General features: G+C 43.2%; 1 protein-coding gene across 1 annotated transcript in view; it reads left to right on the forward strand.

Annotated features, from left to right (window-relative positions):
* Positions 1-4,333: 4,333 nt before the first annotated feature.
* The window catches only part of LOC124788968 (ATP-dependent translocase ABCB1-like), a 144,920-nt gene continuing 130,737 nt past the window's right edge, over positions 4,334-18,516 (forward strand). Inside the window, exons 1-4 of the mRNA XM_047256258.1 lie at positions 4,334-4,446; positions 8,395-8,461; positions 13,012-13,158; positions 13,258-13,410. Coding sequence (XP_047112214.1) covers positions 4,334-4,446; positions 8,395-8,461; positions 13,012-13,158; positions 13,258-13,410 — 480 coding nt within the window. The remainder of the gene's footprint in view (positions 4,447-8,394; positions 8,462-13,011; positions 13,159-13,257; positions 13,411-18,516) is intronic.

Genomic DNA, 18,516 nt, shown 5'->3' on the forward strand with positions numbered 1-18,516 from the left:
GACAGGCGTGAATGGAGGGACGAATGGAGACGTGTCGTCTTCAGCGATGAGAGTCGCTTCTGCCTTGGTGCCAATGATGGTCGTATGCGTGTTTGGCGCCGTGCAGGTGAGCGCCACAATCAGGACTGCATACGACCGAGGCACACAGGGCCAACACCCGGCATCATGGTGTGGGGAGCGATCTCCTACACTGGCCGTACACCACTGGTGATCGTCGAGGGGACACTGAATAGTGCACGGTACATCCAAACCGTCATCGAACCCATCGTTCTACCATTCCTATACCGGCAAGGGAACTTGCTGTTCCAACAGGACAATGCACGTCCGCATGTATCCCGTGCCACCCAACGTGCTCTAGAAGGTGTAAGTCAACTACCCTGGCCAGCAAGATCTCCGGATCTGTCCCCCATTGAGCATGTTTGGGACTGGATGAAGCGTTGTCTCACACGGTCTGCACGTCCAGCACGAACACTGGTCCAACTGAGGCGCCAGGTGGAAATGGCATGGCAAGCCGTTCCACAGGACTACATCCAGCATCTGTACGATCGTCTCCATGGGAGAATAGCAGCCTGCATTGCTGCGAAAGGTGGATATACACTGTACTAGTGCCGACATTGTGCATGCTCTGTTGCCTGTGTCTATGTGCCTGTGGTTCTGTCAGTGTGATCATGTGATGTATCTGACCCCAGGAATGTGTCAACAAAGTTTCCCCTTCCTGGGACAATGAATTCACGGTGTTCTTATTTCAATTTCCAGGAGTGTATTAAATACATGAAAAAGTCTTCTAGATATACTGTTCATCAAACTTTATGCGTTGGTTCCGATCGAAGTGCGGCATGTATAAACATATGAGCGATATCTGCTGACGAATGCCATCATTGACATCCACTTGACATCTACCTTTGGTTGAAGGACTCTTTTTTCCATGCATTGTGGTCTTCAGCTATAATATCCACATTACTCTTGCATGTTCTCTACTGTTATCTGTTCACCTTCCACTATTCATATTCTCCGTCTATTTATCTCTTCTAAACCAATAAACAACCTTCTTGGTCTCATCTGCCTCTATTGCCCGCCATTTTTTTTCATTATAGTCAGGTTTATGTTTTGCACTCTGTTCTGTACCCTAACCTATTTCTTTCTTTCCTTTCTCCACTAATAATTTCCAACACAAATCGCGAAATTTGGCAAGAAGTAAGGTTCCAAAGTATAAATAAGGGAACAAAATCCAGAAATTGCTAATTTATAATTATATCGCACGAAAAAATATGTTTTTTATCATTTGTTAGCTGTATGTGTGTCTGTCTGCCTGTTAAGATCTCCTTTTTCTCAGGAACGAGTGGGACGTACCAACTTCAGATTTACGTCACACACTAATATCTATGGCCACTTGGCAATGTAAGAAATTTAAGCACGAAGTCAGTGAAATCAAAAGATACAGCCTTTTATGTCACATATTTTGATACTCGCAAATTCACTCATCAAAACTTGTAGGATACTTCAAGTTGACCTAGAGTCATGAAACATGGCAGGGAGCGAGGGTTCTGTAGAAATGAAGGAAAAGTCCTTAAGTTGTTAATTTGTAATTATATCGCACGAAAAAAATTTTTTGGTCACTCGTTATCCGACTATCTGTCCTTCTGTTAAGACCCCTTTTCCTCAGGAATTGCAATAGGATAGGAGAAATTTCACAAAAGAATTTAAAGTTAAAACTTATCGAAATTCTCGGGACAAATATCTGGCCGTTATCGATATTCCACTTACTTAATTCCTGTTTCAGTTCTAAATTTGTCCACAGCTCGTGGTCTAGTGGTTAGCGTTGCTGCCTCCGGATCACGCGGTCCCGGGTTCGATTCCCGGTCGGGTTCACGATCTTCTCTGCCCGGGGACTGGGTGTTTATGTTGTCCTCATCATTTCATCATCATCATCATCATCATTCGTGCCAGTGGCTAGATTGGACTGCGAAAAAGAAAATTGGACTGTGTAAAAATTGATGGTTGATGACCTCGCGGTTGAGCGACACCCAAACCAAACATCAGCATCAGTTCTAAATTTCTCACTGTTCTGATACTGTCTAATGAAAGCTGGAACAATGATGTACATTTTCTACTGTATTCTCAATTGCCTTTAACGTACAGTACGTTCTAACTAGGAATTTCCATTCTTGAAATCTATATGGCGTTAATAAACCAAATAATCCATTGTGCTATACCCACTGAAGCCAATTTGTTCGTATACCACGTTTAAATTATAAAATATAAGCGTACGCAACCAGAAAAATACTTCCAGGAAGAATATCGTAACGTCTCTGGCAGAATTACAGTGCCGCTGACAAAACTTGAAGTTTATGATACTTCTTCAATGAACATTAACTCGTTTTCTTGGTCTCTGATTCAATTTATTGCTGTTTACTGACTAAGTCTGCAACTCGTCGTCTCGCGGTAGCGTTCTCGCTTCCCGAGCACGGGGTCCCGGGTTCGATTCCCGGCGGGGTCAGGGATTTTCACCTGCCCCGAGATGACTGGGTGTTGTTGCGTCGTCTTCATCATCATCATTCATCCCTATTCCGCTCGGAGGAAGGCAACGGTAAACCACCTCCATTAGGACCTTGCCTAGTACGGCAGTGCGGGTCTCCCGCATCGTTCCCCAACGTTCTGTCAAGAAACATGGGACTTCATTTGCATTTCCATACTGACTGAATAATACGGGGATCGATTAGAGTTCTGAACTGCTGCCTCCTTTTCACATTCTTGGACTCACATAACTGCAGCGTGGTTTATGTACAACTTGCAGTTAACGTATCGTCCTTTGTATTTTATCCCTTTAGGAACGTATCCTCTTAATAGACACTGCTCAACAGAACTGAAGGATCACTTTTTTTGAAAGGCCGTAATTGCTTCCTATTGTGATGCAGGTTTGAGATATGTTTCAACGGTGCCTAAAACCTTCTTATGTATGGTGCAAAGCGTGGCGTCACCATACGGCTCGGCGACACTTCGAACAGCAAAGAGCTGAGACATGCGAAAGAAAGACCACAGTCCAGAAGTTCATGTGAACACAGGAATTGTGTCCATTTCGCCAGGCCAGCCAAGTCACCCAGCATTTTGACCAAAAACTTTGCGGCATTTATAGTATAACCTCCCCTTAGAAAAATTAATGAATTACTGTGCTGATAAACCTCTTACATTATTTGATTTTCAAACAGCTGAGAAGAACTGAACGTACTCAGACATTTCGCTCTTTGCCTATTCTGATCAACACTTTACTGACACAAAATATTTTTAGTGCAACGCAATCTGACTTTCAAAAATCCCTACAAAAGAATGGCCATGACTAACAATAATCTATACCTTTCATCAATCACTTACCTCACAAAAATCTTAGTTACTCGAACTACTGCAATACAGCGAGCGCCACTACTGCCAGCTAAATAAAAGATTCTAATTACTGAAGACACTAACTACTGATAGGCATAGTTAGCAAATGAAAGATTTTGATAGAGAACAAACAATGTATTTACCTTAATAGTGTTCAAAAGTCATAATATATTTATCAGTTCATGACATCCAGGCTTACAAATTTACTGTCTCTGATGGACACACGTCCAGATAATCCGCTCTCAAAACTCCGCCATCTTTCTCCCCACATCCACCAAAGCTGGCGGCTCATCTCGAACTGCACGACGCTACGCGCTGCTCACATACAACTGCCCAATACTACAACAGCAAATTCCAACAATGCAAACCACCCACAGACTGCACACAGCACAGTCAGTGATTTTCATATAGAGCGCTACATGGCGTTACCAACATAAAAACCTAAACAGCCTACTTACATAGATATACGAAAACAAGTGGTACGCTGATAACCTATCACCACTGATTTCTCTTGATCGTCAATAGTACATCGGACTGGATCAGCAGTTTAATCTTTTAATCCAACATGACTGATTTTATTGGTAAATGCCTCCCCTTTACATAGTAGTCATAAAATTCGATATCTTTAACCTTTATCCCCTCTCTCCCTCTGATATCCCCACTCTCAAAAATCCAAGAACAGCGAAAAGGCCTATCGATAGATAAGGATCCTTGAAGCTGACAAGAGGTTCGACAGAAGTTACGTAATATGTAAATTTCATGTTATCTACAAATCTTTGGGAGTAAACTGTATAGATCTTATCTCGATACTTGATCGAGTATCAGGCCACAGTTCAGTCTTCATATCAACGAACATACGTATGGCAATTCTTGTAAAACCATTACTGCTGAGAAAATCTTCACTGGAAGTTAAAATTTTTATTTTGTTTATCTTTCTAACAGGGTTCGCAGAAACATGAAGAACTCCGCAGAAAATGGCATTAATAGTGAGGACGACGTGCACGTGATGAGGGTCAAAAGACTGGACGAAGATGAAACAATTGGAAAGAAACAGGATCCTTTGGATGTGTAAGACACTGTTAAATTTGTTGGATTCGTTTTTTATACTCTTTGCTTTAGTCCCCAATTTCATGGTTGAGTATACATTTTATATTTATGTCCTTTAAGATAAAGTTTGTGACAGCTCTGATAAATACGTACTAGTGGTTAGCGGCGGCATCATAAACTGATGTTTCATGAGAGTAATAAGCAATAGTAAACAGCAAAAATAACGCAGTTTTTGGTCTTAGTTGAGGTAAAATTATTACAGAGTATAGCTTACACTGAATTATTCACTTTGTTTGTTCCCGGTGCACACTGAACCATGCAGCAAAGTTAGTGCTACTAGGTGTAGTATTTTGTATCCAACGCTACAGAAACAGATGTGGAGATGGCGAGCGATACCAGTAAGAACGTCGTCAAGACAACGTCAGATGTGGAGCTGGATAGTCATCGCGAATGTACACAGTCCTAACATCAGAGACGCGCAGGATCAACATGCTGATCTGCCAGATCACAGGCAGACCTCTGTTTACTGCCACGTGCTTCGGAACTGCAACACCTGTAATATTTTGGACCGTCACGACCGATACTCAATACAGAGTATCGCGACGACTTATTGCCAAACAGCTTATTGTGCTTGTGATCGTCTTGTTAGTAATTATTGGCGTTGGTTCTCTCTAGGAACAGCAGTTCATAACACTGCAGGACATCAAACGGCCATCTCTTGGAGAGACTACATTGATACAAATGTTGAGGCAAACGGACAATGAAGCCACTACAGGGACGGACATTGTTTACTTAGATTTTAGTGCTAGCCTTGTGCTAGGAGGAGCCCTACACATTGTGATTTGGAACGGGGCGTTCTGAAATTATCAGAAGAATAAAGACAAAGTGCACCACAGGCAGGAGAGTAATCGAAATCTAAAAGTAAGAATGAATTGTAAAAATGTAAGGTCACGATAGCCATTCCAAAAAGGGTTTAAGACATAGTTACAGTTCACGCTCACACTGTCTAGGAAATGTGTAAGCGAAGCAAATTTTAGCAGAAAAATAACAGTCATGGATAACAGGTAACATAGCTCTTTATTTCATGAGTTTTTCCCTCAATACCTCTGCTAAGACCAGGACGTCAACTTCCGGTGAATTTCGAGAACAGGTTACAAGTTTTTTCTTTACTGTTGTTTCGAGCCTCAGCTACCCCCTTTAGAGGTTGGAGGCATGCTGGCAGCAGCCATACAACCACTCTTACGACTGGTGATATAAAAAAATACGTACATAGTTTTTCACAATTGAAACGAATAAAATAATAAGATGAAAGATAATGGAAGATGATTTTTTTGTAGTATTACTACGAAAATTATAGGTGGTAATGGTGAGTCTTGTGCTACGGTGAAGATGGAGATCCTTCTTCTGCCAACTACTCTCAGCAAATGCCATCAATTTAGGAAAAGAGAATGGAAGGAAGAGGGGGAAGACTACTGGTACGCATCGGTATGTACGAAGGTAGGAATTTTATAGTGGCAAAACAGTCCTGAAGATGCAATGCCATTGAATTAAATGTCACATATCCCACACATTATTTATAACATCAACTTCGCAAATGGACTCTTCTTTCCACATCACGCGCATGTGCAGTTGTAAGAAGAATAAAGCCTCGTGTAGCGCACTAACTAACGTAGTGCTGTCACATTGTTTTCGAAACAAGGGCAAGGTAGTTGGATAAAAATTGAGTATTCCAGTAAGGTCTTAAAAGAGGCTTGCAAGGAATCTCCGTTGTCTTGTGCAACATGGCACAGTGAGCTAAAGCTACCAACGAGTAACGCCAAAATGTAACATCGGCCATCCCGTCACTAGTGTCAGTCATTAATATTACAGCATTACTGAATGGTCAACGACTCCAAGTGATTTGTAAGCTGGCCTGAGAGACTGAGGTAGAACGTATGGCTGAACTGTATACTCTAAAGGAACGCCTGGGCAAGAGAAAAATGGTATCACAATAGGTTCGGCAAGAATTGACGGAATAACGGGAACGGCTGCGATACGAGGCTATCACGCTACAAATGTGAAGGATATCTCGTACAGTATTATTTACAAGTAACCAAATGAGACGCCATTAATGTGAAAAATATGGTGATTCTCGTATAGAACCGAGCTGGTGTTATTCTAACGTATACCGTTACCCAACGGCATACCGTGATTCCGCTATATTACCGTTCATTCCAGGAACCCGCGATCAACTCTGAGAAAGAAGCGGCAACATTTTCTGCAGAATCCACCCATCACTTTTCGGGTAAATGCTCGCAAGCCTACGGTGCAAGCTATGACTAATTTGTTCCATCGATGATTCTGGGAAGTGCTGTAGTGTTTACGATACTCCCCGTCATTAAATCTTTGCGGCTTCGACTTGATTCTGAGGATAAAGGAAGCGCTTCGTAGCACGTTTCAGAATTAGTACAGAGATTCGCGAGCTTACAGACCACTCCGTTCGATCAACACAACTGGAGCTGGTGAAAGTACTCTACAACCTCCACGTCGTAGCTAGCGGGTTATATAAGAAGATGGGGACTACTTTGAAGGGCAGTTAAACTACGAAACATGTATCTCAGCTATATCAGCTGAAAGTACGTAATTGTCACTACTAAAGTTCCAACCCTCACAGCTCACAGATTGGTTGCACGACTACCCCCCCTCCCCCCGTTGAGATCAGGACCATCGATCCAAATGTACTGCATTTGAGACACTCCACTGATTTGTGACATTGTCGATTTGCGCATTCGTGGAGTTGAAGCTCGGTAGTCAAATCATCAGTCGTAAAATTCTACTGAAGATGTTTTCCTGAATTTCAGCAGAAATGTCGAGGCGAGAAAGTATCTCTAGGGATATGGACTTACGTTATCTGAAGAACTCAACATCAACCGGAAGTGATCCAGAAATTTCATGAAATACTCATTCTGCCAGAAAAAAACTAAAGATGTACAAATCAAGTTCACCTAAGTCATAACCGATCTGCCCGTGAATGCGCGATATTAAGCGGAACTCTTTAAATGAATGGATAAAGGATTAAGAAGTATTCAATATAAATGATGGAAAGTAACATAAATTTTGACAGCTAGTTGTTAATCTTCAAAATTGAGGAAAAATGGAGGAAGAAGAGTTTTAATACCTTTCCCATGAGGGAAACAAGTTTGTGCAAGAAATTCGAAGTAAGAAAAATAAGAGATACAAATTTCTGCAGGCGAAGGAAACTTTTTTTCACTCAAGCTTCACTAGTGACATGAAACTTAAGCTACTGCTGAAGTGGTAGGCCTGAAACATAATACTGTACAAAGGGAAATCTGGCGAGTGGCGAAACCTAACAAGACACTGGAAAAATTTGAAATGTAGTATTACAGAAATATTTTAAAACGTATTTGGCACGTGATGTAAGAATACAGATACGATATACCACGCAGAGAAGGAATTATAAGAAAGACGCTTTCCAAATGAAAGGTCATGTTACTGCCGCATATTCTAGTGTAGTTAACTTAGTAATGAATGGGAAGACCCTTTATAATGTAAGACAAAATGTACAATATATAAACATAGCTATGTTTCCCAACGAATGAAGCCATGTTTTACAGCAAAATGAGACTCTTTTTTCAGCACTTCCCCCGAACCAATCATCGCCAAACAACACTCCATCTTATGCTGCTTGAAATCCCTGTCCCCACTACGCGGCTTTTAAAGGTCTATTGTACTTGAGAAAACGTTGGTACCTGTAATTTGATTCTCTGATGCAATTTGTACTTTATACCACATGAAGCCGACTCTGTTTTAGTTCGAAAATTCCATCATTTGTTAACACCTTTATACAAATTATTTTTGTGTGGTATAAATTTCGTGATCTTATGAATATTTCTTTATTTTACTGCAATTTTTTTATGCCGCAATGTAAAATAGTAAAAAAATCACGAAGTGACTTGCTCTCTTTTTCAGACAATTCACAGATAAGCCCAAAAAAAAGGGCCCAGAACCACCTCCACCAGTGGGTTTCTTTAAACTGGTAAGTATGCCAGAGTGCAATCAAATTTTAACATATGTATGTATTAATATGAAGATTAAGTTTCTCCAAGCAAGGCAAGCCACATCTTGAACCTTTGTGAATAGTCAGCTTCTCTTACGAGAAGAGAAAATGTGGAGTCAGACGAGGTAAAAGATATTAATTTGTGCAATTCACTGTTGCGTTATATCATAATATCTGCTACATTCTAAATTATCTGATAAGAGAACGAAAGTAATATGTTTCATTGGAAATTGTCAAAATGAAGGAAAAATTATAATGAGTAGTTTTGTATCCCACCTGGATAGGCGGCTTGGGGATCTGCTCCGGCCGGCCGAGGTGGCCGAGCGGTTCTAGGCGCTACAGTCTGGAACCGCGCGACCGATACGGTCGCAGGTTCGAATCCTGCCTCGGGCATGAATGCATGTGATGTCCTTAGGTTACTTAGGTTTAAGTAGTTCTAAGTTCTAGATGACTGATGACCTCAGAAGTTAAGTCCCATAGTGCTCAGAGGCATTTGAACCATTTGATCTGCTCCTGTGAACTGCATCTGCAAAATAGGCCGAGAGTGAAGGACGCGAGTAGGAGCAGGAAAAGGTGAAGTACTTCGGTTCTGCGTATAGGTTAAAGGTCTTTTACTGTGTATGAATATATACAATCGATAATATTACTTTGCGTACAGATGAGCATGTAGGTGCGAAGCCGTTCAAGTATCAAAGCTAACAGCTACGACAAGTTACAAAGGCAAGCCTGTAATGGCTCACCCCAACAGAAAGAATGTTTCTTGGTCGCCTACTCAGAATCAAATGGGTAGAATCTGGAGCGGCGCTCTTAGGGCTGCACAACACCGGCTAGAGGGCGCTGTCGTCGGTGTCGGTTTCGTAGTGCCAACCTTACCTTGTACCTACGCTATGGCATCGTAGCTATCGGTACCACAAGTAGGAAAATAACGGAATCAGTTAACCACTGAGATTCTTAGACTATACAACAAGGTGACAAAAAATACCGTATCGGTCCTCCTAGTGGCCGATGTGGCATGGAAGACCCCTAAGAAAGTGGACGTAATATGTTTCATTTGAGGTGATCAAACTGAAGCGAAAATTACTATGAATAGTAAAATAACGGAACCAGTTAACCTCCGAGATTCCTAGACTATACACTGAGGCGACAAAAGTCATTGGATACCTCCCAGTATCGTGTCAGACCTTCTTTTGCCCGGCGTAGTTCAACAACTTGACGTGGCATGGAGTCATCAACTCACAGGAAGTCTCTGGAGATATATTAGCCATACTGCCTCTGTAGCCGTCCACAATTTCGAAAGTGTTGCCAGTGCGAGGAGTTGTGCACAAACTGACCACTCTATTAAATTCAATAAATGTTCTATGGGATTCATGTCAGGCTATCTAGGTGGCCAAATAGTTCTCTAGAACTGTCCAGAACATTCTTCAAACCAATCGCGAACAATCGTGGCCCAGTGGCACGACATAATTGTTTGGGAACATGACGTGGATGAATGGCTGGAAATGGTTTCGAAGTTGCCGAACGTAACCATTGCCAGTCAGTGATCGGTTCATTTTGACCAGAGGACCCAGTCAATTCCATGTCACACTTCCCACACCATTATCGAGTCACCACCTGCTTGCGCAATGCCTTGTTGACAACTTCGGTCCATGGGTTCGTGTCTGCGCCACTTTCGAACCCTAACATCAGCTCCTACCAGCTGAATTCGGGACTAACTGAGCAAGGCACAATTTCAAATAGTATAGAGTCCAGCCCATATACTCACGACACCAGGAAAGGCACTGCAGGCAATGTCGTTCTGTTAGCAAAGGCACTCACATCGTTCTCCAGCTGCCATAGCCCATTAACGCCATATTTCGCCGGACTGTCCCAACGGATACGTTCGTCGTGGGTCCCACATTGATTTCTGCAGTTATTTCACGCAGTGTCACTTGTCTGTTAGCACTGACAACTCTACGAAAATGCTGCTGTTCTCGGTTGTTATGTGAAGGCCGTCAGGCAGTGTGTTGGCCGTGTGAGAAGTAAAGCCTGAAATTTGGTATTCTCGGCACAGTGTTGACGCTGTGGATCTCAGAATATTGAATTCCCTAATGATTTCTGAAATGGAATGACCCTTGAGTCTATCTCCAAATACCAGACCGCGTTCAAAGTCTGTTAGTTCCCGCCTTGCTGCCGTAATCACGTCGGAAACTTTTCGCATGGATCAAATGGCTCTGAGCACTATGGGACTTAACTTATGAATCATCAGTTCCCTAGAACTTAGAACTACATAACCTAACTAACCTAAGGACATCACACACATACATGCCCGAGGCAGGATTCGAACCCGCGACCGTAGCAGTCGCGCGGTTCCAGACTGAAGCGCGTAGAACCGCTCGGTCACCGCGGCCAGCTCACATGGATCACCTGAGTACAAATGAGAGCTCCTCGAATGCACTGCCCTTTCATACCTTGTGTACGCGATATTACCGCCATCTGTATATGTGTATAACAAAATACTAGTATGAAAATTACAAGGATATTAAAATTGTTAAAGAGCTAGAATAAATGCAGAAGTGGTAGAAAAATAACAAAAGCTGGGAAGATTACTTTTAAATACCAGTTTTGCGTATAATATTAACATGATAATTTTTGTACGCCGGGCAAAAGAAGGTCTGACACGATACTGGGAGGTATCCAATGACTTTTGTCGCCTTGGTGTATAGATCTGTCTCATCACAACCAAAAAAACAAAATTTTATGCCCTTACGCGTTTCGCCTGTATTACTTGCAAGGTAGGTTCAGTGTCAGATCTCGTTCAGTTGAATTGCAAATACTGCACACGTATATGTAAGAACTAAAACTTGAAAAAACCACACAGCAAACAGAGTTTGGAAGGCACAGTAGGCTGCAGGCTGGACGCTTCTGGTGGCATCTCCGTTAACAGTGTTCTTTATGAACAAGTGAATGTATAGCTACAAAACGGTCTCGTCTAGGAGCTAGTCGAGCGGGAATAATCGCGGACCACTTTAAACAACTTCCTCTCAATCTCGGGGCGGATTAAACCTTTCCCAGACTTGATCGCCCACTGTTGTTCAGAAAAAGCAGAACACTTTGAACGACTAGAGATAGGAGGTTCATATTCACGTTTGTATGCTCTGCAGGAATGATTAGCATTTGAAATATGTCAGCCCGCGGATTCAAGGTCAACATCGACATCGCGGCGCAACACACCCCATCGGTAGAATGTGCCCGCCGCTCTCACTGCCGCTAATAACCGATGGTAATGGATCAGTGTTACTTGAGCAGAAGTGCAGGATGCCTCGCAGACGTACGTGCGAGGCGTACCGTCAAATCAGTGAGTTTGAAACAGGGCACATTATTGGAATGAGAGAATGTGATGCAACCATCCGGGAAATTGTTGCTCGTGTAGGGCGAAGTGTTTCGGCAGTGCAATGGGTATGTGCAGAATGGTTGACGGAAGGACGAGACCCCCCCCCCCCTCGACACCTCATCCGAATGTTATTGCAGGACAGATATGCGCCGTCCTCTGCTCTGGTGCAACATTGGAATAACGTAACACATCTTACCGTATCAGGTATGACAGTCCGTAACCATTTATTACGGCGTGTGTTCTGTGTGAGTCGTCCATTTCTCTGTCTACCTTTAACGAATGTACAGAAAAATGCTAGACGGCAATGGTGCATGCAGCGACGTCACTGGGGACAGGACTGGCATCTGATAGTGTTTTCTGACGATTCCAGGTTCTGTTTGCTTGAAAAATATGGCAGCAGGGGAGCAGCATCACAGTGACTGCATAATGCCAACTCAAGGCCTTATAGTGTGGGGATGCAACGACAAATCAAAGTTGGTGTGTGTCCAGGGCACTGTGATCCCTGTCACGTACGTGAATGACATCCTGCTACCTGTAGCAATACCCTTTCTGTACAGTGCACCAGACGCCATTTTTCCGCAATACAATGCACGACCACATGTTGCTACTAGAACACGTGCCTTCTTGGTATCACAGAATGTCAGCCTTTTGCCGCGGCCAGATCAAGAGACTTGTCATCAATCGAAAATGTGTGTGATGAGTACAGTGCTGTTACTCAGTGCCAACTACAACAGATGGATTTTGGAACCAGGTGAATGCAGCATGGGTAGTCATACTTGGTGACATTCGAGTCATATACGCGTCGATGCCATCACGAATGGAACAAATTATCAGGGTCCATGTCTACTAGGCAACAGGACACATGATGAACCGAAGTAAGAGAAATGTTAATCGTTTCTGCAGAACATACCAATGTACATGTCCTGTGAATATGAACGCCCTATCTCTAGTCGTTCTGTTTTTTTCTGGACATGAGTGTCTTTTGGAGACCCCTCGGTAAGAGCATTGTCTGCGGAAGACAAGCTTCTGGGTTCGAGTCTCTGTCCGGCACACAGTTTCAATCTGCCAGGGAGTTTCGTAACAGCACCAACTCCGCAGCTGAGCGAAAGTCTCTCAAACCTGCCTGTTTTTCACTGACGCGCCTCACCTCTGTGCACAGTTCCGCTTCTCGACTACATTTGAGCGGCTACTGCTGCTGGTCGCCGTGCTGTCGACGGTGGTGTCGGCCGCGTGCCAGCCGCTCAACACGCTCTTCTTTGGCACCCTGACGGGCGTCATGGTGGAGTACGCGGCGCAGATGAGCGAGGTGGTAGCGCGCGCGCTCGACGACTACCTGCAGGGCCGCTGCGCCCCGGAGGACACCGTCAACGACGTCGTACTGCGCGCCATGTTCGACCCCAACGAGGTCATTGCCAGCGGCCAGACCAGGGAGGACGCGAGCGTGGCGTTCCTCGACGGCATTCGGCAGTACTCGGTCCGCGTCGCCAGTCTGGGTGGCATCATGTTCGTCGCCACCTACATCTCCATCACGCTCTTCAACTACGTCGCCACCAGACAGGTACGCATCCAGCACATGTATTTCAGGGTGCGACTGTATTCGTACTGTAAATAACTAACGATAGAAGGGGAATTCAATAATTCTACATCTACATTTATACTCCGCAAGCCACCCAACGGTGTGTGGCGGAGGGCACTTTACGTGCCACTGTCATTACCTCCCTTTCCTGTTCCAGTCGCGTATGGTTCGCGGGAAGAACGACTGCCGGAAAGTCTAATTTTGTATTCGTGATCTCCTCTGGAGGTGTAAGTAGGGGGAAGCAATATATTCGATACTTCATCCAGAAACGCACCCTGCAGAACGCCTCTCTTGCAGAGTCTGCCACTTGAGTTTGCTAAACATCTCCCTAACGCTATCACGCTTACCAAATAAACCTGTGACGAAACGCGCCGCTCCTCTTTGGATCTTCTCTATTTCCTCTGTCAACCCGACCTGGTACGGATCCCACACTGATGAGCAATATTCAAGTATAGGTCGAGCGAGTGTTTTGTAAGCCACCTCCTTTGTTGATGGACTACATTTTCTAAGGACTCTCCCAATGAATCTCAACCTGGTACCCTCCTTACCAACAATTAATTTTATATGATCACTCCACTTCAAATCGTTCCGCACGCATACTCCCAGATATTTTACAAAAGTAACTGCTACCAGTGTTTGTTCCGCTATCGTATAATCATACAGTAAAGGATCCTTCTTTCTATGTATTAGCAATACATTACATTTGTCTATGTTAAGGGTCAGTTGCCACTCCCTGCACCAAGTGCCTAACCGCTGTAGATCTTCCTACATTTCGCTGCAATTTTCTAATGCTGCAACTTCTCTGTATACTACAGCATCACCCGCGAAAAGCCGCATGGAACTCTCGACATTATCTACTAGGTCATTTATATATATTGTGAAAACCAGTGGTCCCATAACATTCCCCTGTGGCACGCCAGAGGTTACTTTGTAGACGTCTCTCCATTGAGAACAACATGCTGTCTTCTGTTTGCTAAAAACTCTTCAATCCAGCCACACAGCTGGTCTGATATTCCATAGGCTCTTACTTTGTTTATCACGCGACAGTCCGGAACTGTATCGAACAATTGACGCAATGTTTTTTTTTCTGAAAGTAGGTTAGTTTCATTCAGGATTCCAATGCACCTATTAGTCCCCACTCATTTGCGTACAAAACTCTATTTTTTAACATAATCTCCGTTCAATGCGACGCCCTTGAGAGCTAAAAACTCTTCAATCCAGCCACACAGCTGGTCTGATATTCCATAGGCTCTTACTTTGTTTATCACGCGACAGTCCGGAACTGTATCGAACAGTTGACGCAACACTTTTTTTTCTGAAAGCAGGTTAGTTTCATTCAGGATTCCAATGCGCCTATTAGTCCCCACTCATTTGCCTACAAAACTCTATTTTTTAACATAATCTCCGTTCAATGTGACGCCCTTGCGCCACCTCACTGGAAGGAACTGTATGTCGGAGCCGACGTCGTGCTGCGTCCAGATGAACAGCGAGACATTTGTTCGTAAACCGCGAATCACCTCAGATGAGGATGTCCGCACGTTTCAACATTGCAGGCGTCACAGTTGTGCGCGGCCGGCCGGAACACGGAAGATTGGACAGATTTGCGAGACCTTGTTGCGATGACGACAGACGCCTCGTCCAGCTACTGCTTTTGTTCACTTCCAAGTCTCTGTAGACATTCTGCAACCGGCTGTGAATATCTATGATGCACTGGTTTCCCGTTAAAAGAAACTCAGTGACAGCTCTCTGCTTGAAATGCACCTCTGTTACAGACACCCTTTTGAAGACTGCTTAGAGCGCCATCACCTATCAGAACTTCGTGAAATTATAGGGGCTGAAGCAAGAATATTACACGATGTCCCACAGCAAATTCCACCTTTTTCTCCTTTCTTTCTTTTTTTTCTTTCTTTTGCTACTGCCTTTATCCCGCATTGTGCGCAGGGTCGGCAGGGTTATGTACAGAAGTGGCATTGTTAATGTTAAGGGGTGGCCAGATGCCCATCCTGTCGCCACCCCAAACCCCCCAGGACGGAATTAGTGTACCCCAGCTGTCTGTGTCTACTGTAAATCGTGAAATAGGGTGAATGTGTTTCAAATGTCTGCGAGTCGTGTACCTGAGGCGGGACGTGGGGACCAGCCCGGTATTCACCTAGGATGATGTGGAAAACTGCCTAAAAACCACATCGAGGTTGGCCGGCGCACCGGCCGTCGTCGTTAATCCGCCGGGCGGATTAGATCCGGGGCCGGCGCGCCTACCCGAGTCCAGGAAGCAGCGCGTTAGCGCTCTCGGCTACCCTGGCGGGTACCGGCTACCCTGGCGGGTACGCTAAGTCTACTTTTTTCCTCAACCGAAATTATCTTAGGAAAAATATGCGCATTACTTATTGAACAACCCTCGTACTTTCTATCATTAGTATATCATTAGTACTAGATAATACCTAGACTCTCCTTCCCTTCATAGAAGCACCTCGGAAAATTTATTTTATTTTAGCTTTGCAGTGGGAATACTTAGTTATTGCATCATGTAAACTACAACCCTTTGTGTCTAGAAAAGGATCGTGCATTACATTCACAACTTTGGAAGTTTCTTACAGAGTACTGCATTTTTTTTTAAATCTTGATTTGAATATCCAATAATGACAATATACCGTAAGAATAAATATACATAAATTCATAATTAGAAAGAATGTGAAATGAAAATAAGCAATGAAACAAAAAAATTGAATGTATTGGTGTTGCCTCTGAAGTCTATTGTTGCTCTTTTGTTTGCGGCTTCCTCGGTATGATTTCGAATTTTGCCTCCCCAAAGTGGGATAATAGCCTCCTCATTCCGTGTCAGCACCATCCCACTACAGATCGGTTGTCCTGTACTGTGCGAGTAGCCCTCCAGTTATTGTGTGGCTTGGTAAACATCGACCCAGCACAACATAATGTACTCAGCGCTTCTCTAAAACATCGGGTCATCATAATTCCTTGTAGACGTACATACTATCCTGTTGATAGTTACTAACGTGTTTAGTTCAACTAAATTACAATTACATATCCTACTATATAACAAACATAACATTTTACTGATCGACCAGTATTTTCGTTATGCGTTCCTTTAATTGTTGGTATGGTCACATGCCTATCACATCGCGTCGCTCATCCTTTCACCATCGAAGCTGCTGTCGTCTAATTACACCCCCACTAACTGTCATCTTGTCTCTCACTCACCCCCTTACCTTCGTTAAAATCTCTCTGACAAGTGTTTCTGATTCTGATATTAATCGGACTTTGTTTATTCATCACTAGATGTGCTGCTTTTTTTTTACTTTCTTCATTTGTACAACAACCAAAACGCATCCCCCTTTTTTTTTAGGGTTTTCTACAGTCCATGATTTATTTCCATACAAGTATTTACACAAGCGCACACTCTCAGAAATTTCTTCCTCAAATTTAGGTCTATGTTTGGTACCGGTAGACTTCTTTCGATTAAGAATTCCGTCTTTGCCTGTGTCACTCTTTCTTCGGTTTGCTCTCAATTCTTATTCTGCACTCATTAGACTGTTCATTCCATTCAACACGCCCTGTAACTCTTCTTCGCTTTCATTGAAGATAAGAATGTCATCAGCGAATCTTATCATTGATACTCTTTCACCCTTTATATAAATCACGCTTTCCAATCTTCCTTTTCTTTTCACCATTGCTTATAACAGATATAGAGTGAATAGTAGGGGTGAAAGATCGCATCCCTGTCTTATTTAATCCGCGGACTTCGTTCTTGGCTTTACATTGAAATTGTTTCCTATTGTTTCTTGTACTTACGGTAGCGTCCCCCTACTGCCGAGAAGTTATAATGTTTCACGTAATATTCTAGCGAAGGGGTCGGTTGAATGAGCTGAGTGCAAATGGGCAGCCGATTGCACAGGCATGGTCCGAGATGGGGAATTTCCTCGTCGCATGATTAAATATGTTACAGAGTGGTGGGACACTTCTGAGCAACATTGTCAGCCATGATCCGGGGATTGAGTGCTTGGCCACAGGCGCCGTATAATTGATGTTAATGGATTTAAGAGTAGTTAGAGGTTTGACGGTGTACTTGTACGAATTATGCCGAACTGTGTTACCTTTAATTGTCTACGAAGGTAGACTAATTGTTCACGTGATATATTACGTCAGGGTTTTCAGGGCGATTGTAATGAACTGACCTATGATAAATAAATTAGCGATCAGGTTATGAATTGTATTTAATGTATTCTGCGAAGCTGTATTATATCTTTCCTCACGTCTGGTTAAAATTGTAAGAAATTACACACGACTTCTTCTAATTACTCTGAGTTAGTTAGGACAAAACGATTAGCAAAAAATCGTTTATATGTAGGGAATTACATTTCAGAAGTTCAGCCGCTGGTTGTGTGGGTTCCCTCGGAGGTAATAATTACAGTTTGTAACCCTCAGGTTCGAAGTAGGTCGGATGGTGGACAGAACTATTCTGAAGCAGATGCAAGATCGACTGATACAGAGAATCGCCACAATATTATATTTTACCTGTCTTTGCCCATAGCTTACTACTAATTTTGAAAGAATTTTGAAAATCTTGCGCCTTTTTACGTTGTCGAACGCTTTTTCTAGGTCGACGAATGCATCACTATGTCTCGGTTTTTCTTCAGCCTTGTTTCCATTATCAAGTGCAATGTGAGAACTGCCTCTCTAGTGCCTTTACCTTTCATACAGCCAAACTGATTGTTATCTAACAGATCCTCAATTTTCTTTTCCACTCTTCTGCATATTATTCGTGTCAGCAGCTTGGATCCATTAGCTGTTGATTGTACGATAGTTCGCGCACTTTATTTGCCCTCGGTATCTTCGGAACAGCCTGGATGATATTTTTCCGGAAGTGTGATGCTACGTCCTCAGTCTCATAGACTCTGTACACTAATTTGAATAGTGGTTTGGTTGGCACTTCCTCAATGATTTTATAAATTCAGTAGAAATGTTTTCAGTGCCTTCCGCTTGATTTGATGCTCAGTTACCCAAGGCTCTGTTCAACAATGGGTCTCATATCTACTCCCATGTCTTCTTATGTCACGTCATCAGACAAGTCCT

Source organism: Schistocerca piceifrons, chromosome 3 (genome assembly GCF_021461385.2).
Source record: "Schistocerca piceifrons isolate TAMUIC-IGC-003096 chromosome 3, iqSchPice1.1, whole genome shotgun sequence".
Lineage (NCBI taxonomy): Eukaryota > Metazoa > Arthropoda > Insecta > Orthoptera > Acrididae > Schistocerca > Schistocerca piceifrons.